We start from the raw sequence: 21,278 nt of genomic DNA on the forward strand, positions 1-21,278 counted from the left end.
ACTTTACCCAAACACTAACTTGAACAACCAAAGACTTTCCAACAGTGACAGTTTAAATGGCAGTCTTTGTAATAAACCTGTGGAATTGACCTTTTCCTCCCATGGGATGATGAATTGAGCATAGAGTCTCCTTAGACCTACCAATCCTCCAGATGTCTCTCCAAACCTTTCTGTATTCAGGCCGCCTTTTCCACGTATAAGATCTGATATCGGCACGGATTGCCTCCTGTCAGTCTCTGTGAAACAGAGCTAGTAGGATTTCTGATAGGGAGAAGGGACTAAACTGACTGTAAAAGATTGCTTTGATGTGTCTGCTTAGGGGCTTGAGATGGACTGTGGCTTTATCCTCATACAGCTTCTCATGTTTCTGGGAACTGTAAAGCATTAAAATAATTGCCTGTTTTGTTGTCTTGGATCAAACAACATACAGCACATCTAGATTCATGCAAATGTAACTAACCCTTTAGTATACAGAGCATAAATACATATCACTTCTTATAATCTGCACATTTAGCAAAGCTTACATTGCTGATGTATGCCTGCATGTCCAATTTATGCTGGCATTATGAGCATTGCTGATAACTGAATGGTGTGTTCAGATGCAGGGGATATAAACAACATGATCAAAGCAGAATGTTTGTCTCTCTCATCTTCTCCATGTACTGTAGTCAAGGTAATGAAATGCAGTGATTAGACAAGTGAGATTAGATTTTTCGACACTACCAAACTGGTATGATAATTACATGACATAATGAAGCACTATGGAGTGTGCATCCAGATGTGTGTGCAAGTGTTTGTGCATTTGCAGCATATGAAAAGAGGGTTTCATCAGCTGTGTGTTACTCTACATGTTGTACTCGCCCACCCCCCATCACCATCCTTCTCGAGCTTTAAAGGCCACTGGGAAATCTCTCCAGCTGTGCTCTCACAGAAGTTGACTACAGTCCATGTACAGTGAACATGTAATTAGAAGCTGTAGACTGCTTGACTGTGGTGATTAATGTCTTCTATTTGCTATGTGTACCTATATGAATATGGATAGAGGTGTCAGCTCACATCAGTTTCCATATAAATCACCTCCTCTGATAGCATATGGCTGTTTTCCTGCCACCCCCCACAAGCTTATTTCCAGCTACGAAAATCGTTTTCTTCTATTAGCCATTTACTAACTTGCTTTAAGCTGCTTATGCAATGGTGTTTTCCCCACTATATGTGGAATTAGCCCTTGGTTAGTCTTCCACAGCTTTGACTTTCCTCTGGCTACTCCTTCATGGTTATTAACTGCTAACGGTTGCTGCTTATGGGGGAAATAAGGTTAGGTAGCTTTTCTCACTTTGCCCTGGGGACCATACACATTACAGAATTATAACGGAGACATGGGAAAGCCAAGGGCCAGTGGGTGAGTCAGTATACACTTGGCCGCAGTTATGGTCCACCTGTGCCTGAAACCAAACAATAGAAGAACTGGGGTTTTGCTGTCAGCCTGTATAGTGAAGCAAGGTTTCACTATACACACACACACACACACACACACACACACACACACACACACACACACACACACACACAAGACAGTTACTGCACTCTACATGACCCATATTTTGGACATGACAGTGAGGAAGAAGTAAGTTGTAGGCATAGCCGCTGGCCTGTTTCGCTTGATCAAGCTGCTGGCTGGAACCAACAGCGTCATGACAAAGCCACCATGGAGCTGGGTCTACCAGGGATTTTCTGAATCATACCCATAAAGGCAGCAGTCTAACAATGCTTTGTGGAAAGCTGGAGTCTCATTTCATTCATTTTGCTAAAGCAAAATTTTTGGTCTGTGGTTTGGTTAAAGTTTTACATTTTCATTACCATTCCTTGCATCAATTGAGGTGGTGCAAACATTTTGTGTTAGCTATTTAGCTTTGCTGTTAGCTTTTAGTGACTGTCAAGAGTTGCATAATCAAGAAAAAAATCATGAACCAAATGGTGTTTATTGTACACTTTTTTCCGCTTCCTGTAACGCCATGCTGTTTTTTGTGATTATCCTGCTTTGAAAATACAAGGCATTAATTAATAACTGTCTAATTAATGCAAATTAAAGTTCAATTACTGTCTTTGGTTCTGTTTGGTCTCCATTAGGTGATAACTTTAGCTGAAAACATCTACCTGCTACCTGAAAATGACACTATAAAAGCTCAAAGAGTGAACCAAAACCTTAAAGAGTTTGAAAGTCATGTCTTTGCTGACATCCAGTTGTTTAACTCCCCTTGCTGGAGTAATGCACCCCAGGATCCAGTGACATCACTGCTGAGGGTGGTTACAGGTGCAATGTGTGGTCAGGCGTGAAACAAACTTCCACCAGAAAAAGCACCAAATCACTGCTTTTCAGCCTGGAGCTAAGTTTCTCTGTTATTGTAATCTGTCAGACATTACAAAGCTCTGCAAAGCTGAGGGGATCTAGTTGGATGATAATACTCTGTGCGCTTGTAACTAAGTGACACCTCTCACATACACATAGTCATGTGATCCATTGTTATAATATTATTAATTGTAGCCGCTTCAAAGCCAATACTTAAGGCAGTGCATGACAGATAGTTTGACATGTTTTCAGCTTTCCCTGTAAAAACCATTAGTCAAAATATTCCTTATCTGCACACTGACAGTGCAGTTGATGCACACAAAAGAAGCTTTAACTACAGCCTGAGCGAACAACATTATTGATACTGCCATCGTCAAATCACTGATTATATCCAAGTAGACGGATGTGTGACGGAGCAAGGCTGCTACTTAAATAGAAATGTCCTCATGTTTTCTTTCTCATAGATTTGAGAAACCCACAGGCAAGACAGACAGACACTGGCTCTGTGAGATTTCCTCAGAGGCTCAGGTCCAAGAGACAATTCAGGAACTGCTCCATTTGCTTTGTACACTTTTTCCAGGGTGATGTCTTATTCACAAGAGCCCCTTTGGTGCTGGACATGCATTGCATGTCTTGCATTTTTTCCAAGAGAACAAAGACATATGGCTATGGTAATTCTTTAGCCTGTTAAGGAAAAACAAGTTCAGACAGACTATGAACTAATCCTGTTTGACATACAGTCTTGAGCTTTCTCCATGTCTTACTATCAGCTGGATTTAATTACTTCATTGTATGAGGCTGTAACTGAAACTGGAATAGTTTTATGTCTATGTAGTATGCCTTACATTGCAGACACATATTACAAAAACATTTGTGTAAGATTGCTGGTGGAATAAATGACAAAAGGCTTACCTAGCACCATTAACAGTGTCCATCTTATACATTTGGCGAGTGTACCACCGAATTTATTGAAAAGCAAATATTTCTCATGCAAAGAGTATCAAAGGATTTGACAGACTACTTCAGCAAACAATGTGAGTGCCTTGTGGACACACAGATAAAAATGGGGGGTCTCTATGGTCGGACATCAAGGTGCAAGAAAGAATACATTCAGGACTAATACTCTCTGTTAAACCTGTTAAACCTGATAAAGAGATTTATCTCCAGCTCCATTATGGATGGTAACAAAGCTCTGAGCCTACAGTGTGGCCTGACATAACCATGAACAAGGTGTGGTCATGCATGACTAATCGAATGTGTGTCACCAGCTGTAAATCACAGTAAAATAACATCTTTCGAACATCAGGTCAAACATCATAGTTGTGTCCTCCAAAGAGTCATAAAAATGTCAGAACATATTTTTCTTTAAACATTTCTACAGTTTTTACTCAATGTCAATGTGACTTTGACATTCCAGACTATGGCACGGAAACGTTTGCTGACTTACCTTGAAATGACCATTTCAAAGCTTTAAGTGAAGTTACTTTTGACCACCACTCTGTTGTTGGTAAACAGTGATTAGGTTGTGTTTCTTGTCATATATCTTGTATATAGCATTAACAATATGTCTAAAATCTGCTGAACTTAACTGACTACTTTGGTATTGCATATTGCACAACATGAGTTTATAATATATAACATATGATATAGGGTATGTTAGAAACATTAAGCACACTCTAACATTATAAGATTTTTCTATAAATCTCTAGAGCCCTGCTCCCTGCAATGTCTCTTGCTGGGTGTGAATTAATAATAAATTGTTTTTAAACATGCAGTGTTACTATCAATTTTTTAAAAAGTTTCAATGATGCAATTTTCTACGGACAATTTAGAAAAGTCAAGACAAGTGCCTGTCTGGCCACTAATTGAATAATGGAAAGGGGTTGAGTTAATTAAAGGCTCTAATCTAATAGGCTGACATGCTTTGTGATGAATGTGGCTCAGACTACTTCCAAATCCTCGTCTAAAAACTTGACATTTTGTGCACAACCTGTCATATTGTTAATATTCTATTATCCCTTCTTTATTTATTTAACTAAAAGAGGAGCAGAACAAAGGTGTCTGCTTTTGTACTAGATATTTTACCAGGTTAGGGTTAGGGTTATAACTGAATACAAAATAACACTAAAGAGGTACTACACCAATTTTAAACACACTATGTTTGATTTTGTCCATGCTGATTTTTTTTCATCTGATATGAAATATATGGTTCTCTTTCTCATTCAGTCCACAAATAAGCAGTGATTTATGTTTAACTACAACTGACAGTAAGAGAAATAAGTCTGTGGAGAACTAGAACATCTAAAATTTCACAACCAAATAGGGTTTGGCTACTACCAGTTGTTTCTTTCTTTCTTTTTAAAACTTGAGTACACTTTGATAACATTACAATTTAATACTGCACTTCACCTGTCAAGGACAACTAGTCATCTCACTAATGTGGGGAGAAAAGAGTCTGCCAGTGAACTGGAGGTCAGAGCGCAATGAATTTGTGGAAGTACATGATCCGTGGTGTCTTACCCTTGAAACAGCTTTGCACTGTGTATAAACGACAGTCACCTGTAAGCCACTTATAGCAAACAAACATCTATATCACAAAGTGTCAGATAATGGACACCTACAGTATACCCAACCATCAATGCAGAGCAATTTCTACGGAAACTGATTATTAGAGACCCTTTAGAATGTCTTCCTGTTGCAGCATAGAGAGTTGAATACCAATAAGGTAAACATTTAATTGCATAGCTTCTCTGCTTCATACACAAAGCAAAACATGGAAATCAATGCATCTCTTGGGCTTTCTATATACTGGTGGTTAAGCTGTGATAAGGGCTATTCCATGTAATTTGGTTCTTTCTGGAGTGTGTGACAGTTGTGTGGCCAACATCATACAGATACAGATTTGTTCAGTGTGTGGAGGAATTACACAGGCTCCTGCATTGTATCCCAACATGGACCACTCTTATTTCATGCTGCTGGAGAGGAGAAACCCTCCTACTGCCATTGTATTATCTGACGAACACAGCCGTAATCCCCCTCAACGACCCTCTCAACCCCCTTTACTACACAACAAATTCTACTTCACTGGTCATCTGTAACCTTGGCTGGAAAGGAGGTAGTAAAATGGAGATAGAGGAACAATTTGTTTGCGGTTTTGACTTTTATTTTCACTGTAGCTATACCTCGGTTTCCTGATGAGTGACCTGTGTGTGCCATCTCCAAGAGGCTCACATGTACATGAGCCACATGGAGGCTCTTTCATTCAGTGTGATGTTACAGTATATGAGTATTTCTCTGTGGCTAAATCATTGCAAGAAAATTGTAACAGTGTCAGTATTATTATATATTATTTTATTTTGCAAATAGTTTAACACTCGTAATCTGTAACCCCCCCCTTAAACAATACAATAATATAGTGATACATTTGGCATAAGGAGGAGAGTTGGGGTGGATAAATGGCTTCCAACTACAAATTTCACATTTCACCTTCATCATATGTTATTATTGTAAATTTGATGACGAAGGTCACCTAACCTTAAAGACCGTGTAAAGTGAATTCAGACATTTTCTTTTAAACACATTAAATAGGTCATAGATGTATTTCTAAAAAATGTGTAAAAAGAATTTCAATCATTTAGATTTGAATTGTGGAGCTAGGCTTCACAAACTGTGTTTCAAAATTTCTGTGTTCAGGATGCTGCTGTAGGTATAAATACATTCAGCGCACACTACTACAGTCTACAGTTAGCCAGTTAGCTGAGCTAGCCACCGAGCTAGCCGCCGAGCTAGTAGCTGAGTTAGCAGCCGAGCTAGCAGCTGACTTAGCGGCAGAAAGCTCTCAGACGTAGCGTCCATGTTTCGGGTAGAGGTGGTGACTTTGATCGACAGGTGACACTTGGTAGGCGGCGGGGTTTCAGCCAACTCGGCGGGCACTCCCACAGCGTTTGGGAGCAGAGACATCGGCTGAGTTTTCCACAACTTTGAAGCCTAATTTCATATATTTGGCAACTTTTTTAATCATTGAAATTTGGCAGGGTGGTTAACAACACACTTTTCTGTGGCATGTCAAACTCAGAACACAGACTTAAAGTAAGTAGTAACGTTAACCAACACATAATATTTCTTTAACGTTAACAAAGAACTTATTTTCGCTCAAGCAGTAATCTACTCATAAACCTTTCTAAGTCGGTTTTGTACCTAAACCCACCACAGTGTTGTTAAATCATAAAACATATTTTTCGACAGTGATTTGTAACTCTCTACAAATGATGTAGTGTAGTTGATGAATGCTGAAAGGGGCATCAGATCAAAAATGCTTCTAATGGATCAGTGATGTATTTTGTTGTTTCATTTTGAGGACTGCTGGTTTGTAGTATGCTGTTGGCTTGATAAATTGCAGATCTTTGCAATTGGTGATTAATTGCACCACAGTCATTCTAAATGGTTTAGTTAATGAGATTTTGATTCAATTACCAAGCAGAGCTTCAGTTTGACTCCCTGTTTCTTTTTGTCCGGCCATATATTATGAGGTCTAGATTTCAGAGGCCAGACATGTCATTTTCCCTGAAAGTGAATTTTAATCAGCATGAACTGTATGGTCAGACATAACGACATGATGGAGGGTTTCATAATGGGTCCCCACTTCATGTTCCTAATTGCAGAGAACATAATGACCTGTGGCAGTGAACCTCAGAGCCAAAGTGCTGCTCTAGTCAATAAGTGGCCATTTTAATCTGCCAGGGCCAGAGTAGAAGAGTGGAGAGGTCCACTTAATTGCATTACCTTACCACTGTGTCACATATTTTGTTGCCTACAGTATGTTGACGAGACTGGTCTGTACACAGAATGAAACATTTCTGAAAGAAAGAAACCATTGATAAATTATCTGTGCTTTCGTCACTATGAGCAACCCCTTTCACTTTCTACATAGAAATTGTATCCATTAATAATATAAAAATATTGATTAGACCAGCTTTCATTTTATGAAACTTTGCAACAGCAAAGACCTACATCTCATTCTCTTTCCTTACCCTACTTCTGTTTATCTTGGATTAAGTCTAGTGGAACTATAGCATATATACTAGAAGAATTTGTGCCCATGAGAAGCTTAGTTTAACTAAATGCTTTTTATCTTACATGTGTGTGAAGCAAGTGACGTGCAGGAAACACACAAACACATTTAATTTGAACCTTAGTGAATGCACTTCTAAAAGGTTTTGGTGGTTCACTCCATACCCAATTGACAGTGTTCCATTTTAATGCTCTTCCAGTTTAGCATTAGCCAGCTACATATCTGCAGATTAAAAGTTTACCCTGAGCTGATGTGCATCAGTTACACTTCATGTTGCATTTATTACTCAGTCGCTTGGAGTTTTGATATCAGCTTGCAGCAGAGGCATGTCACACACACATGGTGTGCACAAGAAAGAGGCAGAGAGAGACACCCATTTCTCATCCAGGATGGAAAATATCATTTTTGTAAGACAGCAGTCATCATAGCTTTTAAACCCATGGGGAGATACTTAATAAGAGAAAAGATAATTGTGATATTTCAGGGGATGTGCATCCTGAAGATCCTGCCGTTTTTATCCTCAAGCATGAGGATCAGAACGAGCATGTCTTTAGATGTGGCAAAGGAGGTTGTTATACACAGTTTCATATAACAGAAGCAGTGAAAGGTCATATGTGGTTTGATTGAAATGGGCCAAAAAACCATCAGTCATATCTCTCAGCCTGAGGTGTCAGCTTAGGCTGGCTGCTAGTAGAAACCATCAGTAAGCTGTCACCTCCACCATATATCCAAACACAAATCTAATGCCCACTGAAGCAACAGATCTGTGTCAGACACTGCTTTCCTGTCAGAGATGTTATATTAGACTGTGTGGCCAAGTGTGAGTCTTGAAAACCACTTATTTTTATGAAAAGTTCCAGGTGAAAAACAGTGGTGATCAGGAGAAAAGTTAGTTAGTTTTTTCCAATACAACTGATGTAGTTACATGACTTCCAGTCACGGTGCAGGGTTAATCAGACAGCTGTCACTCTGGTCTAATATTGTAATAAACTCTTTGAAAAGTGGGAGAGAAAAAGAAAAAGAAATTTACTCAGTGATAGCACGGATAACGCAGGATAACGACTAAAAAGGATACTTAAACTCCAAGTGAAGAAGAATTGTCCCCCACAAAAACTAACTTTCACCGAATGAATCCTCAGGTGAAATTCTGGGTGCAATTTTTAGAAAGACCTGATGGTTGACGTTGCACCAAAATTTGATATGGCAATACAGTCAATACAATCTATCCAAGGCAAATTAAAACAATACTCTGACTGGTTAATGGAGACTGAGGAGCATCTTGGAGTGGATGGAGATGATGCCTCAGCAAACAGCTGAGAGAAAAACAGGTTGAGAGTCTGACGGGAAAAATGGAGGACCTAGAGAGAATTGCAAAGGCAAATCTAATGTACGCCTGATAGCCTGAAAATGCTGAAGGGAGAGATGCATGTGCCTTTATGGAAAAATGGATCCCCAAAGTATAGTGCGCCAAGTCATTTTCAGAGCTGATCATTATTGAAAGGGCGCACAGAGTTCAAACTGGCTTTAGATCGAACCCCAAAGCACTGGCTAGAATACTCCTGATAAAATTCTTGAGCTACAAGGACAAAACCAAATTGATGTCAGCTATATATGAAAAAGGGAAAATCCATTTTGACAAGATTTGTATATTTTCCACAACATTGCCAGGGAGATGGATAAGAAGTGCAGAGCCTACAATTGAGCTAAAACGAGATGCATGGGACTGCCATGAGACTGTGTTATGGAATATGACATTCATCAGCTTTCTGGGTGACACACAAAGTCAACTCTTGCCTTTTCACTTTTCCTATAGATGTACGCACATTCCTGAAAGAGATCCAGGGGAAGGTCAGCGATGGAATGGATCCATGAAAACATATAATGAGGTTACCAACAAGATATGACTAACATAATGGATATGCTTCAGTGTCTGTAGGCTGCTATAGCCCACAAAGTAACTTGACTGTAAATAATGTCAAACTCTGCTTTTTATATACTGTCAATATCAAGTTTTGCCTTCATGTTAAAAAAAATGTATGTAGGATATGTCTAAGTTATGTCTTTACACTCCCAATATCACATTTTTACTTTATAAAACAAATTTAAAGTAATCGTCAGTCACAGATGGTTTTAAATCAGGCAGCTAAACCTTCTGTTGGTAGCCAATGATTTTTAATTGTATTTAATTTAAAGAGCCATTAACAGACTGTCTTAACAGGTGGATGAAAGGTATCAACACTTTTTTTTCCTGAGGTTCATTTGGGAATTTCACATGGGCTGTTCAACCTAGTTTATGTTATGGTGTGTTTATTTTTTGTTCATATAACAGCTTACAAAGGGGGTCTTGGGCAGTTTGATATAACCTCATAACATATAATGTTGCTTTTGTCAATAGTATTTTATTGCTGTTTAGATAACAGAATATTACTTCCCATACAGAATTTAACATAAAATCATGGAACGTATGTGGGCTAAATAACTTAAAACTAAAGGAAGTTTTAATTGGGGCTAAGTGGCTGAATTCCAAAATACTGCTTTCACCAGAATCACACTTAACACAAAGTGATATTCATAAGGTCCAGAAAAGATGCAACGGCCAGGTCATTGCAGCTTCCTACTCTTCCCATGCTAGGGGTGTTAAAAGTTGTACATAATCCCCTAAATATAATTAGAGTAACCACTGACCCAAGAGACAACAGAGACACTTGGAATATTGTCAACATATATATGGTCCTAATAAGGATATTGTTCAAAAATAGTTTTCTAAGTCTATCCTCCCTCCCCTCCCAGGTCATTCTATCATAGGGTCTTAGAAGACTTCAAATGCGCACTGGAGCCCAGCATAGGCAAGAAAACCATCTAAACAGTTGATGCAAGATTTTAAATTTGATAAGGTTTTGTGGTAATTTAATTCAGTATACAGAGAATATTCTTGTTACTCTGCCACTCACCATACCCACTCACATATTGACTATTTCTAAGTTCTATGAGTCTAATGTCAAGAATTACAAATTGGTGGTATGACAGTTTGGTCATTTCAACTCTAATCTGGATTATGAATCCACCTAGGTGGAATTTTCCATCCAGATGACTACAAGGTAGGAAATGTGTAGAATTTGTAGGAACTCACATTGACCTCTACATTAATACATTATATTGGGATATACATTAATAGAATATATATATGTATAATGTATATATTATATTTGATACAGCAGATTATATGAATACATACATGACGTGCATAAATACATACATGCATGATTATTAGCTATACTAGGTCGCAAAGCAAAATTAAACTCACCGGTGGGGTTGTATTTATGATCTGGAAAATAATGTTCCTACCAAAGATTTCCTAGAATTACAAGCAGAATGTTTGGTCTTAAGGACATAACACAGTGAATTATCAAGTAACCAGACACCCACTACCTTACTGAGATTAACACAAAGTTACTATGATCAGTGAAAAAAGGCAGGTAAAACATTGGCTTGGCGTATTAAAAAAATATAATTCGAAAGAAGAAAAAAAAGAATTGAGCTAAAAAAAAACAATTTTCTAAGAATATTAGACGTCCCAGCTATTTCAGCTGATTCAAAAGAAAGAGACAATACTTTAGGAACTAATAAGCTTTCAGGAGCCATCATGAGCATGAGGGGGGTAAAAGTCGACTGGTCCAGATGGGCTTACTATAGAGATTTATAAAAAATTTAAAGATAACCACTCTTGGATATGTTATTGGAGTCACATAAAAAGGAAGACCTGCCATAATCTCTCACTAATCACAAGTAAAGACTCCCACTGACTATGCATCATATAGACCTATAGCATACAGCATATAGACTTCAACATAGATAGTAAAATCTTATGCAAGACGCCTTCAACTGTTACTGCAGGACATGATCAAAGATGACCGAAACAGCTTCATCCAGGAGAGGCAAGCTTTTGATTATATAAGATGGGAACTAAATAAACTGGAATAGGGAGAGGGCTTCCTCAGATGAATGGGGACAATATATAAGAACACAACAGCTGAAGTAGTGACAGATATTATAACGTCTACACCTTTCTCTTTGTACGGATCTACATGTAAAAGTAGCATTCTACCCCATTGGTATATGTTAGCAATGGAGCAATTTGTGATGGCTCTCCATCTACATCAGGCATCACAAGGGGTGACTCAGAACATGAAATATTGCTTTATGCAGATCTTTAAAAAAGTAGTATATTTTTACCATCTCTGTTAGACTTAAGAGTTTTGGGGAGTTTTGAATAAATCATCAATACTATATCCAAACAAGAGAGGCCTAGAAAAACAAACTCCATTTAAAACTACTAAGAAGGGATTTACTTGTTTGGGAATTAAAATCAAGCCTCAAATGAATGATCTTATTTTAGCCATCTGTAACCCTATTGTGGAATCTGTAATAGTTTCACTTAACAAATGGACTGTAATGCTGACATCTTAAAAAGAAAAAAATCTTTAAAATGGATACATTACCCAAATTGCTCTACTTGTGTTAACCATCCCCCTACCCACACATGAGTCATTTTTTCAAATATTTAAGAAAGCCTAGTCACCTAGAACAATAGATGCTCTAGGCTCCATTTCACTCTACTTTTAACTGCCTTCTGATAGAGGGGGTTTAAAATCCCCCAACTTACTCTGGTATTATTGGACAGCACAACTGAGAGCAGCCATATGCTATTTCTGCCCAGAGGAACCTCCAGCCTGGGTGATGATTGAGACTTGCTCAGTTCAAGGGTTACTGCTTAGCAGGTAACTTTGCTCTTCTGAGCCAAAGAAGCTGAGGAAAAACACACACAAAAACTATTTTAAAAGTTACTATATACATCTGGCATGAAGCCCAAAAATACATAGGGGAAACCCCAAGCTGTCAGGTTTCACAACCATATGGGGTCAAAGCAAATGTGGATGCTGGTTTTAAGACATGGGCAAACAAGGGTTTAAGCAGGATAATGGATCTATACAACAATGGAAGGCCAATGTCATTTATTGAACTACAAGAAAAGAGTGATATTCCTTCCAGGCGGTTTTTACAAATAAGAAATTTGATCTCAGTCTGTCTGTACTTAGCCATTCCCTCAGTGCTGGAAGACATTACAGTGAAACACACTGTTAGTAGGGGACAGTTATTACTGCTCTACAAAATGTTTGTTGATAGGTCACCTTTAGTCTTTAGAAGAAAAACTTAAAAGCTGCATGTTAGATTTACAGGAAGAAATCTCAGAAGAGGAAGGGTCTTAGGTATGCCTGTAGAATCAAACACAAAGAATTAACCCCAAGTTTAACCCCAAAGGAACACTTGTTCACTGCTTATAGGAATTTAATGTGGGCAAAAGTTTTTGGTTTTTGGTTCTTGATATGTTAAGCCAGATAAAAAAAACTAAAAAAAAATCCCTTGTTTGCCAAAGTTATGCTTCCGGGGTATTTATGCAAATCATTAAGAAGAACAACTGTGCTCTGTTAGACTTACAAGCCAAGAAAGCATGGATAGAAAAATATGATAAAAAAAACAAGTATGAATCAATCAATATATTCAGGATGTATCATCATGTGTTGCTATGGGGAAACGATTACACATTAGGAATGAGGAAAGCGGGGAGTTTTTAAAAAATATCTGAGGGAGCTTCATAGCGTTTTTAAAATATGATGTTGGTGATGATCAATAAAGCTAAAGGTGTGGTGGGAGCAATTGGAATAAGACTGTAAAGTGGTGTAACTCATGTTATCTGCAAGAGTTCTGTACATTGTAATAACTGTAATATCTGTATATTCACCTCTGCTTTAATTACTATTTTCTACTTGCCTACTCATTTGATAAGTTACTGTCTTTGCTGCCAAGACTGACCATTTTATTAATATGTACTGTTTGTTATAATGTAAAAAACCCAATAAAAATATTGTTTAAAAAAAAAGTGTTGTAGTGAGTTACCTTTTCCGGCTGTAAAGAAGATGTCTTTGCAAAGCTAAACCAGGTGAAGAAAAAACAAATCCAGACGTTCCACTGAGAACAAGCAGAATTCATAATGACTTGCTTTGAAGGTTGTTGTTTTTTTAAACATGCTACAATTAAATCTTGCACATATCCTCAGTGGAATTTAAAGTTTAGCAGTGCACAAATATCAATTCTTTGTTTATTGTTTGAGTATTCTTCTTTGTATCCCCAGTCTTATCATATTTCATTGATAAGTATACCACTACTGTTCATGGTGGTGCTGGCTGTGGAGAGCAAACCGTCTGTTCAACTCTTGCATCCAGCTTGGCGCTCATTTTTTAGTCATTAACTCACATGAACATCCCATCTGTCCTCCTTTCACGCTTCCTTTTCATCAGCACTCCTCACTGCTCTAGTCTGTGTATCAGCAAAGTGTGTGGGGATTTCCTGCCTTTTTTGGGGAAAGGACAAGAAAGCCCCAGAAGTGTCTGTGATAGTCTATAATTCAAGGTGAAATCTCAGTGACATTCAATTGACTTTTTTCACACTGCTCTGTACAAACGTCCTTAGGAAATGAAACCCTCCATGTGACTTCATCATGTTATTTCAGTCGTGATTTGCACATTTGAGTTCTTACATGTACATTTTTTCATGTTAAAGCTAGATGTGATACATTTTGCTTTAAATGTGAAAATTTCAATTGACGCAAGTATACAAAAGTGTTCTCCACATGAGGATTTGTTCTGTCTCGTCTTGTGTAAAAACTAAATTATCAAATTCAGAAACAATTCTCTGGTGAAAATAATTTCTCCCCTAAGTTTTCACATGCACATATTTTGTAGGGGATAAGCCACAAATTCAAATCCTTGCGGGTTGTGAAAATGAAGCCGCACAGTCCTCTTCTCTCTACTGTTTACTAGCCTCCAGATATTACTTTGTTGTAGCAGATACTTCAATACAAGCTGGGAATACCATCACAATTTAATTAAAAGCTATCACAGAGAGATTGTGTCCTCACGCAACAACTGAGCTTTTGAAGTTTGGGTTGGCTAAATAGTGTTTACTTCTTTCCATAATATTCCCTGTGAGGAACAGTTTTTTCTAGCTGATTAACAGGTATTTCTTAGAACGGGCTTCAGAAGAAAACATCACTTTTTAACTCAAGTCACTTAAATAGGACACTTTTAGCACACATTGATTTGGTCAGAGGTTTATCTTTTACAAAGTGCCCCTTAAGCTTTTTCCTGTGGTAGGCCATATTAATTTCACATTGAAGTCTACTCTATCTTGACTCACTTTCAGTGAGTTCAACAGCAGTGTAAATACTCCTTGGTCAGCAACTTTAGGACCCGGTCACACATGCATATTCATAAAATATAGTTCTATAGGCTTGAGGATGTAGTGAATATTGTTAAGCCAATTTTCCCAAGTGGTCTTTTGCGGTATTGCAGAAAAAAAAATCCCCCTGCAGCACAAAAAGCATTTTTCTTATAGACCACCATTGTAAAACAGACATCTATAAAACTGATGACAGGACACCTTGAACTGCAAGCAAGGTCAATCATTCGTCATTCTATTATGAACTTTGTTTTATATTTGTAAAACTATCCTTAAGATGAGAAAAGCAATTTAAAAATATGTGCTGTCATCAAAACATATGAGCTGAGCAAGAACTTATGGGCGGGACGAGTGGGAGAAACACCACTACACATATTCACTTGGCAACACAATGTGGAAGCAAATCTGTAAGTTATAAACTTTTTTGGTGTATGCACCATCTGAGCAGTTCTTATTGGACTAAATGGACGCCAATTTCAGTCTGGTATCGAGCACCAGTTGTTAAAAAAGATTTGTCATTTGTTGTGATTCCTCTTAACACTGACTTTACCCTAGCCCAAATCTTCATCCTCTCCTTGCACTTCACACCTGCTGACTTGTGTGAAAATTTTTTTTGCTGAGAAGACCCCTCCTGTTCACAAACTACCTGTAGAATTCCCCACTTGCTTGCCAAGGTTAAACAGGGTACCATTACTCTTAATGGTCCAGTGTAGGATAGGATATTAATGGGATGATTAACAATTTACAAACCAAGGGTACAAGAACCAGTGAAAGTGCTCCTGGTAAACAACCCTTTAACTACTGACTGAAAGCTACAAGATGAGATGCATACAGCTTTCTGGAAAAGATGTTAGATGCATCATGCCACTGACATAATGCCTGATAGTTAATTTGGGACATGAATAGAGAAAAAAAATCTACCTTTTGTCAGGCTGATCCCATTTTACTAACTGAAAGATGTGCATGCATTTTCAGTTAGCACATCAAAAAGTTCAGTTTTTGGTGCAAGGGGATATTCTTCACTAAAGTTTACAGTTAACAGTAATCTGAAATTTTAAATAATGAGCTCTCAGCCTTAAGCACAGACTTTTGGACTGGATGGAAAATGGAGAGTTTGGATGGCTTTGCTCTTTAATCTTGAATTTGACATTTATTGTCGATCGTTTAGATAGCTGAACATTTTTCTGTTATTAAACAAAATTGTACTGGAAATATCTCTGTGGCATATACATCATCTTAATTGGGCCAGGTATCTGTCAGGATACAAGAAACTTGCCAGAAAACTCAAATGGACCCAGAAATACATATCCAAAATTGTTTTTCAACAGTGTTTATACTTTAAGGGTGGAACTTCCTGTTAGACCAGTGACAATACAATACGACAATTAACACACATGTTTAAAGCCATACATGAGAAACAGAACATGTGTCAGCAATGCAGTGAGGACTTTCTCAAAGTAAAAAATAACTTTCCCTGTAATATCCCTGTCTGGTCTAAAGTATTTTTGATAATGTTCATCTCCAAAGATGTCTCTCATGAAGTTTGTGTATTAATAACTCTGCTACTGAGCCACTCTCTTAAAATGTGATGGCTTGAAGTCTGTGATCAAGTAAACCCATTATCTGCCTCAATTAATTAATTACAGCAAACAGAGGAAGAAGGTAGGCCTCCCCTTAATAACCCTCTTTCACACATACTGTACATACACACATACACTATCCAAGAAGACATCCAATTATCAGGCTTGTGAGGATCCAGCTCCGTTGGATGATAAGACTTATTCTCTGTTATTTCCAGTTCTGACTCATGGTCTCTCACTAACTGGAGGCAAGGACAGCAGGGATCATTCGTACAATTCTCTGCCCTTCACTTTAATGCAGTTCACTACGCTTCACTTTCAAAATGTCATAGAGTTGATACACATAAAATGACGAGGGTACATTTGCACAACTTGTGTGTCCACTGCTGTGATCATTACATACTGGTAAAGTCAGCATGCAGGATCGTTCTGAGCTGGATATCATATTAATGATAATGAAATGCAAACAGCGCAACTTGAGTTCTGCCTAATGATGACACTCCACACCAGATGGGCGAGCTTGCAGAGTTAACGATAAATTACATGATTATGTTTAGAGTTGCTTCTTTAGTGCTCAGGACATCAACTATAATGCTGCGTGCCACACTTTAATACTTCAAACAGACCGAAGGTATCAACTGTGATTGACCAAGTGAAAGTCAACATTTAATTTCTGGTAGGATTTATCATTTATGTTCTATTTTATCAGATAGTTCCTGATTTCAATTGATGTTTTTTTTATTTAATCAAAGTCCTTTTATGGCTGTTTGTTGCATGCACATTGACCTCAAAGGGCTTTGTGGAGTTTCTTTGCCCAGAAGTTAGTGTAGAGTTAGTGCCAAAACTAGCTAACTATGACTGTGGTGGATGGATGGCTTGAGTTTGTTCTTTACGTCACACACACTCACTTGTAGCAGATGACTTCTTTTGGTGGGTTGCAGTGCTGGTGACCTGATGTTTGACTTGATGGATTATCTTTAATTTTCAATCTTGTTTGAGCTGTAAGAGCTATTATGCCTCCCACCATCCAAACATAGCAAGTAATTGCACAGATGCACAACTGTGAAGGTCATCACAATAACTACTGTATGTTGTTGCCCCCTACTGACCTGCGGCCAAACTTTTAGTCATGAATCTACACAAAGTCAGAAAAATGCACACATATTCTTTTTCGTCAGCTTTATAAAGCTGTACATGGTTCGGAACTATAAATCTCGGTCATTGCAGAACTGGGCACTGAGCTGTGCCTAACTTCCAAACCCACAATTAACCATAAATGGATGAAGACACATGCTTGACCAGCAGTTCAATTCACCATTTCTTCCATCAGTTTCTTGAATTGGAGAGGTTCTCTAACAGAAGAACAGTTGTCATTACACATTACACATCACCATCACGAACAGTAGTGCAGCTCTTTTTCCATCCGTATCATTAATTCATTACATGGACCTGTAAACCATCGTCTACAGAAATGCAATCAATGATTAATCTAAATATATCTAAACCAACTTTACAAGGTGTGTCACAACTAAGAATAAATAAAATAATATTAACAGCAAAATAAAATGTTGACTCCCTAAATTGAAAGGTATTGCATCAGCACTGGCCTCAAAACAATTCAAATGAAAGCCATTCCTTGCTTCACACTGATTCACACTGGAATTCAGCACAGATGAGTGCAAAGCAAAACAAAGAAATAGACCAAAAACATGCAGACCAGACAACATGGACCATTTTCCAATGCATCAGGATGTCAGCAAGTTTTTCCAACAACCCTGCTGTCATGAAAACGCAATGTAACATATCACTTTGGCTGTAAATCAACCACTTTGACTGCTCAAATGCTTTAACTCAAATTTATTTAGTGTTCGTTTAGGGTTACACAAGAAACTAAGCTGGGTGAAAAAATAGGTTCAGACTACCAGACAGGTTCTGGGTTTCGACACTCGCGCACACACACACACACACACACAGAGAGAGAGAGAGAGAGAGAGAGAGAGAGAGAGAGAGAGATCTCCTCACTGTTCCACATCACCTTCTCAGACTATAATATGAACTTAATTCATTACGTCCTTCGCTCCTGGTTCTCATTTCCTCTTGTCAGCGACCATCCAGTCAAAACTTATCTTTCCAATCCAGCTTGCGCACTATTTTACATGACAATCTTTTTTCAAATCTCTTACAGCATTTCCTGTCTCTCACACCCACCGCCCCCCTCTCTCTCCATCTCATCTCCTTTTTCCTATCTGAACCATTTCCAGCCCCGTCCCCCACTTTACTAATCTCCTTGCTGCCTACAGCTAAATGAATCACCCTCTCCATTTCTTTTTCGCATTTCTCTCAATCCCAATTTGCTCCATTCCCATTTTCACCCTCCATACCCCAACCACCCACACCTCCATCAGATTCTGCCTGTCTTCTGCCCTCCTCAATCCCTTTCCTTCTCTCCTCCCTTTCAATGGCAAGCAGAGATGTTGGTAGGGAAGCATATAATTTCTCAGAGGAGGTGCTGTCAGTTGACTGCTCTCCAGGCTAAGAGTTGCTCTCCTGCCCCTGGGTTCATGGAGTCACCGCTCTGTTCCGCTCTAGGATTATGCAGATCTTAATTCCCTTCCACTCACACCTGAGGTGGCAGGGCATGAAATAAGGAAAATGTTCCCGCAAATAAAAGTTTCTGCCACAGTGAGAAAGGGGGGGGGGGGGGGGGGGGGGGCGAGATCAAGGAGGTATGGAACGAAGAAGATTGAGAGAAAAGGGGGGCGATTTTATTTGCTGGTTGATGTTCTGAGTGAGTGAATGAGATGAGGTGTGTGGTGGGAGAAACTGGGAGAATGTGGGAGAAACATATAGAAAGGAGGTGTTTTTGTTTTGTCTGTCCCCAGACGCACTGGACGCAAATTGACTGGCGTTTGCCCCCTTATTCTTACATTAATTAATCAACTCTGCAAGGACACTCTAATCTTCCAGTCCGTTATTTCTTTTTTTTTTTTAAGAAAGAAAAACACAGATGAAAACCTTAAACATGCATTACATCTTCCCGATTTCAGTGAACAGTGAACGAGGTCCTCTCCAAATGAGCGCTCTTTTCACCAGTTGTTGTTAAATTGTTTATCACCGCAAGAATATCATACCCTGGTGTAATGTTACCCTTCAACCTTCTCAAAAAGACACCAATCAACCCTTCAACGCAAGCAGGAATTCCACAGGTAGTTTGCAACCTCTCTGAGCTCTTACTGGAAACATTATGCGATATTTGCTTATCTTTATATTGCAGTACCAACTTAATTCGTGCATGCAGCCTTTATAACTTTTTTTTGGTGACCATTATATCAGATTGTGGGAACGAGCGATCACAGTCTCAGCTTAAAAAGCGGTTATCTTGTTTGTGAAATCATGCCCGCCCCTGCACGTGCGCTTGTAAAATTCAGTTTTTTTCTGATTTAATTGTGTGTCGTGAAATTACCAACATCTGCTCGTTTATGTTATTAAAAAGAAACGTCAAACCTTTGCGTTGCCACAATATAAAACACATTTTTAAAGACATCAGATGGTAATCTGGAGCGCATAATATACTGATCAAGTTTAAAAGTCTATAAAATGACAGATGTGATGTGATCAGGTGGTAGCTTCATGTATTATAGTTCGAAAAGTTCATGTCAGGCAGGTAATGCCAGAGAGACAACACAGAGAGCACAAACACACAGGGAATAATTAAATATAAGTGCGCCTCACCTGATAAAGCCTCCTTGGAAAAAGCAGAAAGACAAGACATACAGAATCCGAATGACCTGTGGGAGCATCCTCTGGCTCAAAATCTCTCCTCAGTCCTGTTGAATAACTTGCAGAAATAATTTCGGGAATCAGCAAATCCACTGAGCAGCGTGTGAGACTGAGCTAGAGGAGAAAGGCATCGTCTCTCTTAGTGATCCAAGCTTGTCTTTGGGGAAACTTCTCCCCCTCCCACCAAGTCCACGGGGCTGCACACATCCACACAGTAGGCTCTCTGCTTCAAGAGGCTGGACAGCACTGGTCAGTCGGTCAGTCCGTGTGTTAGGGTGTGAAGGGGAGTCTCGGTTTTGTGTACCAGTGTGTGGTGTTTTTTGTAACATTGTGTGGTTTTGCCTGCCTTTTTTCTTTCCCGTGTTTTCCCCCCCAGCTCGCTCCAAAAAATTAAAAAAGGATGACGATTTAAAGGAACAGTAGCTTTTGTTTTGATGTCTGCCTCGTGCGTAATAGCCTTAATTAGGATGTGATGTGGGAGTGATGGCCTGGATGATGAGCTAAATTGCAGTGTTGAATAAATTCACTTTTTAATAACATTTTGAGGAGGAGAGGAATTATTGGAGAAGATAATGTGTTTACATTATTTTGTGGGAGTAAAGCATACATAGTTATTATGGGCTAAAACAGCTCTGGGAAGTTTGAGACTTCTCCCACACTTAGTCAGTATCTCTGAATTAAATAAAGTGCTCTGTTAAATAGTATGGACATTTTGAAATACTTTGTGCAAGTATGGAGTCAACTTAATGCACTAATCAATATTTTATGCAAACAATTGCTTAAATCAGAAAGAGACATGTAAAAAGGGGTTGAAAGTGTAAAGTGAAAGTGTGTTGTTACAGAGCTCTGCAGCTCCCCTAAACTCAGCAGTGTTTTATGACCTTTCTGTTTATTTTGATTTTAAGGCTTGCTTGGTTCAGTCTCACCACTCTCTTTAGTCTTAATTGTTTTAAGCCACAGTAGGAAGTTGTTTTCAGCAAAGCTGAAGCTCTAATACACCCACTGAACATTACCTGCCTGGCACCAAATGGCAGACAAGGTTAGCAGATGGCTGGTGAACATAGTGGAGCCTAAGGAGTCTGTGGAGACCAAAAAAGAGCTAAAAGCAAATTGAATATTAAACCTGTATACATCAGATGACCAGAGGCACAACTCGCTCACAAATTCAATTGTTTCAATTGATAAGATCAATATTGGGTTTTAA

At 38.6% G+C, this 21,278-nt stretch overlaps 1 protein-coding gene across 1 annotated transcript in view; it reads right to left on the reverse strand.

Annotated features, from left to right (window-relative positions):
• The window catches only part of glra4a (glycine receptor, alpha 4a), a 49,812-nt gene extending 29,531 nt beyond the window's left edge, over window positions 1-20,281 (reverse strand). Inside the window, 3 exon segments of the mRNA XM_053324129.1 lie at window positions 20,027-20,108; window positions 20,111-20,146; window positions 20,149-20,281. Of these exon segments, the coding sequence (XP_053180104.1) occupies window positions 20,027-20,108; window positions 20,111-20,146; window positions 20,149-20,281 (251 nt within the window).
• Window positions 20,282-21,278: the final 997 nt, after the last annotated feature.

The sequence above is a fragment of the Scomber japonicus genome, chromosome 8, assembly GCF_027409825.1.
Source record: "Scomber japonicus isolate fScoJap1 chromosome 8, fScoJap1.pri, whole genome shotgun sequence".
In the NCBI taxonomy this organism is placed as follows: domain Eukaryota; kingdom Metazoa; phylum Chordata; class Actinopteri; order Scombriformes; family Scombridae; genus Scomber; species Scomber japonicus.